Genomic DNA, 8,030 nt, shown 5'->3' on the forward strand with positions numbered 1-8,030 from the left:
TAAGATACTTTAGAGTCCACACTTACAAAATCAGGTTCCCTCAGGCTTCCCCAAGTGCTTTTTTTTAACACCGCACCTGGGTGATGTTCCTCACACAGCTGGAGATGCCTCAATCCCCTTCCCTCGCCCCATGCAGACCTGTCACTCTGCTCCTCCTCCAGCCAGGAGGAGGTGGCACCTGTATGACAGCGTCACCTTCCCTCACGGAGCCACGAGCAACACAACCTCCCCAAACAAACCAGCCCCTCGCACGTTCCAAGGCGGCGCTGGCCCGGCCTTGCTGCCCCGGCTCCCCCCGTACCCCAGCAGTGCCCGCGGGAGAAGGGCTCCCGCCAGGCTGAGCTCTGCCCCGCCACTGCCCCTGCCGCTGTGGTGGGACGGATCAGGAGGGGACAGACACCAGCTTTATCCAGCTGCTCTGCCCTCACCCTCTGGACACTGGCAGGAGACACCGAGCCAAGCGCCCTGTGAACAGCCCCGGCTGGGACTCTGCCTGAAAGCCAACACAATGGCCGGAGCTGCTCCTGACATCACACAGCATCACATCCCCGGGTCACGGTTCATGCAGCTGTCCTGAAAACCTTTAGTGTTTGGTTCTAGGCAAGACTTCACCTCTGCCAGCCGGCCCTGAATTTGCTCAATTAAATTTTTAAGGCAAATTCTTCCCTGCAGCAAAACCCCAAGGCCTGGTTTTCTGCTCCCCTCTGGCTGTAGTGTTGGCTGAGGTGTCCCGAACAGCACAGACCTCAGCCTGACCCACCTCTCAGCCTCCCAACCTTCCTTCGTCTTCCTTCCTACACACACAGTGCAAACATCATCAGTTCACAGAAACACGTAACACCCAGCAGCTGCCTCGGCCTCATCCTATGAAGGATGTTCACATCTTCCATGACTGTCTAAGGTAACACCGGGCTTCTTTCCAGACCTTGCAAATTAAATGCAACTTAGCAATGCTCCCACATGCAGACTAGAAAGAAAGTCAAATCTATAACTGAAATTGTGTGTTTGAGATGCACCATTATGGATTATTATTAATTATTATTATTTAAAAGTAACACTGTCTAGACCTCCCCCAACAAACAAGCCTCTGAGCAGCGCGTGGGACGTGCCCCAGGCCTCGCTCTACCCTCACCTCCTCCTCCAGTTCTCCTCGGCCACCTGCGGCCACACCAAGGACTGGCTCTGGACCAGCAGTGCCCTGGCAAAGGCAGGGATTCTGCAACGAGCTCTGCCTGCGGAGACATGGGGTTTCGGGAGAAGCCTCCAAGGATTTCAGTGAGGAGAAGAGCTCTGGGCTCAGCCTGCCCGGGGTAGGCTTGAAGCAGCCTACTAAACACAGCTCACACCCCTGCCCAAAAGGGTGACAAGGTGCGGTGTGTCAGCGCCCTCGTGCCCTGGCACACCTTGCTGAACACACCAGCAGGCACCGTTTTAGGGTTAAATGTGCCAACACTGCCATGGTCCCCCAGAGATAAAAATGACAGTTCAGAGAAAGAGAAGAGTCCCCCACTTGTACTCTAAGCAAAGAGTGTTCTGTTAAAATGCAAACTGCCCCCGGCCTTCCCATCGCATCGATACTGCACTGGCGATGGCAGCAGCCAAGGATCCGCGTCCCGGACACTGCACAAGAAATACCTGAAGCAGCACAAGTGAGGGACTTGCTGCAAAACACCTTCCCTCCGCAGAGCTCAGGGATGTCAAGCCAGCTGCCCCGCGATCTTTATACGCCACCAAGGTCCTTATCCTGCCGCGGAATCACATCACCTCACTTTCAGTCAAGTTCAGGATCACAACATCAGCTACTTAAAAGAACAGAAATATTCTGCATTGTTATCCCCCTGAGCGCGCTCGCGGCAGCGCCGCTGGCGTACAGGCGCCAGTGCTGGCAGCAGAGGCCGTGTCCCGCTGCCTCTCCCCCTCAGGATTTTTTTTCTACAGCTGAACTTTGTCGTAATTTCCCTTCCAATCCATCTGTTGAAATATTTGAGGTTAGTGTTGTGTTGGGGGTATGGGCCACCAGGCCTTGTGTTTTAAAATAGATGATATAAAACACTGGCAGGACAATTCCTATCAGGAGCATAATAAACACTGCGTTCCACCACTGGATCCCACAGTCTGCACCGTTACTGCTCTCCTGCTTCCCCGACTCGGGCAGTGGCCTCTCCAGTGCTCCCACGCAGTACTCTGCGTTGAGCTGGACCTCCACGTCCTGAATGCTCTTGTCAATCCCCCTGAAGTAGTCGCTCAGGTGTTTGCTGTCGGCAGAGCTGCTCGCAGCCTCCTCGGGCTCCGGTAAGTCCACCAGCGTCAGGCCGGTCTGGGAGGGCGCAGCGGGGAGCGGCCTCAGTTCTCTGCCGTTCTCCGTTAACAGCCCGTGGGGCTTCACGGGGATCTTGATGGACTTGAGCGCATACAAGTCCTGCTCCCGGATGAAGTTGTTGACACGTTTGATATCCGCAACCTGCAGAAGCCAAAAAGGACAGGAATGTGAGTGCAGGACAACCCAGTCCTGGAGCAGGAAGCAGTGACAGAACTAGTGTGCAAGCAGCAGCCGGAAAATCACAGCAAACCCTGGCTGAGAGTGGCTCAGTGTCTGGCAGAGATTTCCCTGCTGTTCCGGGGATGCTCCAAGTCCTGCAGGACAAACAGTCCCAGTCAAACCAGTTTATAACCTTCTCTACTGCTCTGGTATCTCTCATGCTGTATTTTGCTTAATACTGTTTTTCCTTCCTTCCTTCTTTCTCTCACTTTCTAATCCAAGTCAAGGCAACGAGACTCTTTGTAACGGATCCTTGTAAAAATCATTTTCATACCTAAAACAATACACGAGTGTTTAAGGTGAGGGGACAAGGTCAGAATGAGGAGGGAAAACCTTCCCCCTGCTCGGAAAGCGATTTCAGAGTGAACAGAGCTCCATCTCTGGAGCACACCGCGGTTTTGAACACAAGATCACAGCCTGGAAGAGAGCAGGTGATCGTCTCTCCCCCGCAGCCACGAGCACCCTTCACTCATGTTCCCAAGCACCACCCCTCTTCCGCCCCACAGCAGCTCCCCACAGCAGCTCCCCACAAACCATAAACCCCACAGCTGGTGAACTCTCCTGCTGACGGTTCACTCAAGGCAATAATCTCCGTGCAGCTGTGATCATCTTTGGTGGCTCGTGTGTAGGGTCCCCATCTGTGACCAATATTCCCACCCAGCTCTGCGATGCAAACAGCAGTAAGAAGAGCAAGAAAGAACAAACCACACGTAGGGAGTAAGTCACAAGGACAGCGGGTACCAAGGACAAGACAAAGGTAAGGCAGCGTTTCGTTATTCAACGTTAAATAAAGAGAAGATGGCCTAACAGCGTGCGCTCACAACCCCCCAGGAGTACATGAACTTCTCATCTGCCCTAAACCCGCTGGCCAAGAAATGAACAGGAGTGTCAACGTGTGCAAGGAGCTCTCCAAAGCAGCCAAGGAGACAGGACAGAACCTCACAGAATCGTAGCAGGTGGAAAAGACCTTTAAGATCACCGAGTCCAACCATAAACCCAATACTGCCAATTCCACGTCTAAACCGTGTCCCGCAGCACCTCGTCTGCCCGTCTGTTAGATACCACCAGGGATGGTGACTCCACCACCTCCCTGGGCAGCCTGTTCCACTCCTGGTGAAGAAGTTTTTTCCTCAGATCCAATCTAAAGCTCCCCTGGTACAACTTGAGGCCGTTAACCTCGAGGGAAAGGCGGGTGGATGCAAAACAAAGAAAGCAGCAGGACCCCAAACCAAGGAGAAAGGCAACAGGAACAGGTTAACCACCTCTGGTGTGTCACACAGACGAGACACAGCACGAGGACTGCACTTCCACAGACAGTCTGACTTGTTCTTTACTGTGTGGTGCCCCTTTGTGCTTTTATTTCATTTTGCTTTATTTCAGAATGTAATAATCCTCCCCCAGAACAAAGAGAGATACATTTCCTTCACAGAAGGAAAACACAGGGTTGTTTGTTTGGGGTTTTTTTGGGGTATAAGATACATTAGAGTCCGCATTTACAAAATCAGGTTCCCTCAGGAACCGCACATCAAACTCATCTACGTGTGAAAGGCGGCAAGTCTGCTACGCCCCAGCCAGAGAGCAGGACCCTGCTGAAGGGCAGCGATGAGATCAGTGCCTGAATCTCACTTTTACTCAGCAAAGCTTAAGAAATCAGAAAATGGGATGTTTAATCTAGATCCTAATCTGGTGCCCCTGAGGCGAAAGGAATCCTCAGCTGCTGGCTCAGACTCCTCACACCTTGCCCCAGCATAACAGCAGGACTTAAACCCTGCAAAATCATTTAGTTACGAAATAACAATCCCATCCAAAGCCTCCCAACTGAGGGGGTGCTGCAATTTTTGGGTTTATTCCAATGAAAACAAATTATTAGGACAGTAAATATCCCCTGCAGTGTCTGCAATCAAACAGCACAACGTTGTGCTAAGGCTCTAGGAACAGAAAGGGACCAGCACTGACACAGAAACAGCAAACAAAGCCGGTGGGCAGCACGCAAGAGCACGAGCCATTTACTCTTCTTTTCCATACTGGTTTCTTTGGCTGCAGTGAGCTCCTCATGCCCCAGAGAAGAACAAAGCCAAAAGCAGGCGAGGACTATAAATGGTCGAGAGTAAAAATGAGAATTCTGAAGCTCTTTGCACTTTTGCCAAGTTATCTGCAGGACACACAAAGCTATTTGCTGCGCTGTCCTGATACCCCCACCCCAAGCAGGGTCCTGATGATTCTGAAACAAACGACAAGGTCTGGCTGATTTCAAGGACAAGCTCATCCTGGATTTTGTAAACACAGTTGCATGTATTTGAGGCTGCAAATCCTACTCACTGCTGTCCTGGTAGCCTTTCAGGAGCTGATTAATTGTGCAAGTAAAACAAAACACATGAAAACTGATCAGTGCCAGTCTGTAAACAGCCAAATACACAAACCTCCAATAATAAGGATTTCTGTACCTCTTCAGTTTAAGTGGAACAAGTCAGAAGTGCCCTTTCTGGGAGGGAGGGACAGGCTTTTACCTGTGGGAGGAGAACACTGACTGCCTGGTCCCTGCCCACCAGCTCGCCTTCCCCACCGGACATGCCCAGCAGCCTTCAGCAGGGCAGAGAGATGAACAGTCAGGGCAGGGACAGCACCTAGTCCTCCCGAGTTCCAGTATCACAGCAGGCTTTTCCATGCCATAAACCAAAAGGGTTGCCCAGAATCTTCCTCATAGAATCCCAGACTGGTTTGGGTTGGAAGGGACCTTAAAGCTCATCCAGTTCCAACCCCCCTGCCATCAGCAGGGGCACCTTCCACTAGACCAGGTTGCTCAAAGCCTCATCCAGCCTGGCCTTCAACACTTCCAGGGAGGAGCAGCCACAGCTTCCTTGGGCAACCTGCTCCAGTGTCTGACCACCCTCACAGTGAAGAGCTTCTTCCTCCTTTGAGTTCACCAAACCACTTGTGATTCTGCACAAGTGGCAATAACGACACAACTGCTACAGCTCAGAGATGAACGTACAGCCACAACTGGAGCCAAGCGCTGCAGCTCCCAGTTCTCAGGCTCTGCCAGTGCCAATCAAGGCCTATTCAAGTCCTACCAGACCGACATCAGGCTCATCAGCAGAACCTACAAGGGTTTCTTTTTTTGTTTTGTTTTTGTTTCTAAGGGAATGGGAGGGGAGGAATTGTCGCAATTCCTCTAAGCCCTCTTGCTTCAGCTGCAGCACGCAGCTGTTGTGTTGTTAAGCAAGACAGACCGCGCTGGTGAGGCGGCAGTTGAGCCAGTACTGTATCATTATCCCCATCCAGGTCACTGTCCAATTGTTTGCATCATGGAACTTTTTAATCACAGTCTAGCTTGCAGATAAAGAAGGCTCTAAAAATACAGCTTGAACTGCTAAACAACGGGGTACTTTTAACATTCAGATCAGGTAATTAAACTTTTCAACAGTTTTTCTATAAAGAGTTCTGCTTTGGAACAAAGAAAATGTATATTTTTTTTTAGTATGTTCCAACTCCAGAGAAAATTCACCATGCACAGGCACTGCCCCCCCACCCCCCGCCTGCCGATGGCTGAGCCCCGCACACTGCTGCTCCGAGAGCAAACAACCAAACCCCACGTGCACAGACAGCACCTGGACTCTGTGACCTGAGCTTTGGCACCTCTCCTTCTTCAAGTCCACTCCTGTTAGACTTAGACCTTCCCTGCAATATGTAACCTTTCAAAAAATAAACAAAAACCAAAAAACCAACCCAAAACCAGACCCCACTGGAGCAGCATTTGTTTGTTCTGTTCAGTTTGAGTGAAAAATCATATGCTCCTGGAGAGCAGGGCGCTCACCCTCCCTTCTGTACTTCCTACCTTCTGCCCTCACTTAACTAATGAAGCACGAATCATGACTGCTACACTGCAGTCACTCAAACAGGAAAGCGGGTCACACAGGCTGTGAGGCTGACACATCTTCCTAGGCTGTTAGCTGAAGAACACCCTTTCTTGTTTTCTTGGTGTTTTGGGGGTTTTTCTGCCTTTCCCCAGCTCAGTTTCACCCAGATATTGACCATTCATGAAACACACAGGGCTAAAACACTTTTCAGTGTCAAAACTCTCAGACAACAGCACGCCTTCCCATAACTCTAGAACCTAAGCTACGCATAAAATACCCCTTCACTAATTAAAACCAAACAAACAGAGACAGCTCTTACTTTACACCCATACTGCAGGGCTAGCTTGTTAAGATTATCACCCTCCGTAATCTCTCGTTCCAGAAGCACCACATCTCCAGCTCTGTCCCGAGAGGTGCTGCACCGCTGCTGCTCCCTGCCCCTCGGCCGCAGTTCCATAACGTTGAGTTCCTCCTCCGACGACTCTTCCGAATCCGAGCGGTCATTGGGAAACACGTACACCTGCCTGCCCGGGTAACTGTGGACGGTGACAGGAGCCTGGAAAGATCTTGTCCGGCTCTCATTCAGCCTCATCTTTTATACCAGCACCTGGAACAAAATAACAGGCATTTTTAATTTCCTTAATATCAGCAGCACCTGGAATAAAAACCAGGCATTTCTGAATTTCCTTAATACCAGTGTTTATTTCTTAGCATGTAAGATTTGGGAGAATGGACAAAAAGCACAGTAGTTGCATGTGCACACACAGACACAGACACACACACACACAGAGTTTTCCTTAAAGACAGATCTTCTCAGGGGCAAATCCAGGATGCCATTCCAACAGCAATGACAGCAGAATTAGAAAGGCTGTGTAGGCAAACTTAAACAGTGGGGAGATTATTTTCAACTTTTTTTTTGTCTACCTGTGAACAAACCACCACATAATACTATTTTGCTACACATCTTAAATACTATTTTCTATAATTTCATTAAAAAAAAATAGCAGTCACTTGAGCCAAGTGTCTTTAATTAACCACCATATCAGATTTCCTACCAATACACATCAAAAACTGACTGAAATGATCTGTTATATCACTTTTCCAGAAGTCCTTAGTTCTCCACATTTTAAAAATCCACATTTTAATTTTATGGAAGTGCACTTTTAATTTTTTTTTTTTTTTTAAAGAAGGACAGCTCAAGCTACACCTAACTTCAACCTGAATGACAAGGTAATTTTGTTGTATAAAGACAAGAACCTGCCTGAGCACTTTAATTACTGCCAGGCCTACAGCAGCAAGTTATTAGGAAGCCACTTCCTTTTTATTTTTTTTTCTCTTCAATCCTCAGCTCCACAATTAGTTGTCAGGGTCAGGAACAGGTAAGAAAACCCCACATTCCAATGGAATTGCATCGACCTTAATATTCTCAATCTACCCATCGGGGATTCCTACAGTGAAACCACATGTGATGGTGTTTCATGGGCACTCAGCGTGGCAGCACAGCCTGCGGGCAGGGTCACGGCTTCAGCTCTAAGACCAGGGTCTCCCTGGCCGCTGCTGCGGGACACCTCTGCCTCTGGATGAGCTGTGAGCCAGCGCTGTCCCCGGAGGGTTCTCCCCAGGCAGAGCCAACA

The 8,030-nt window shown here is 49.8% G+C and overlaps 1 protein-coding gene across 1 annotated transcript; it reads right to left on the bottom strand.

Annotated features, from left to right (window-relative positions):
- Nucleotides 1-1,830: 1,830 nt before the first annotated feature.
- Nucleotides 1,831-6,988, bottom strand: LOC104526392 (lysM and putative peptidoglycan-binding domain-containing protein 4-like). Its single transcript, XM_010169828.2, is given in 3 exon segments — nucleotides 1,831-1,929; nucleotides 1,931-2,461; nucleotides 6,716-6,988. Coding segments are annotated over 3 exon segments (903 nt in total).
- Between the last annotated feature and the right edge of the window lie 1,042 nt (nucleotides 6,989-8,030).

Source organism: Antrostomus carolinensis, unplaced genomic scaffold (genome assembly GCF_000700745.2).
Source record: "Antrostomus carolinensis isolate BGI_N321 unplaced genomic scaffold, ASM70074v2 scaffold9966, whole genome shotgun sequence".
Lineage (NCBI taxonomy): Eukaryota > Metazoa > Chordata > Aves > Caprimulgiformes > Caprimulgidae > Antrostomus > Antrostomus carolinensis.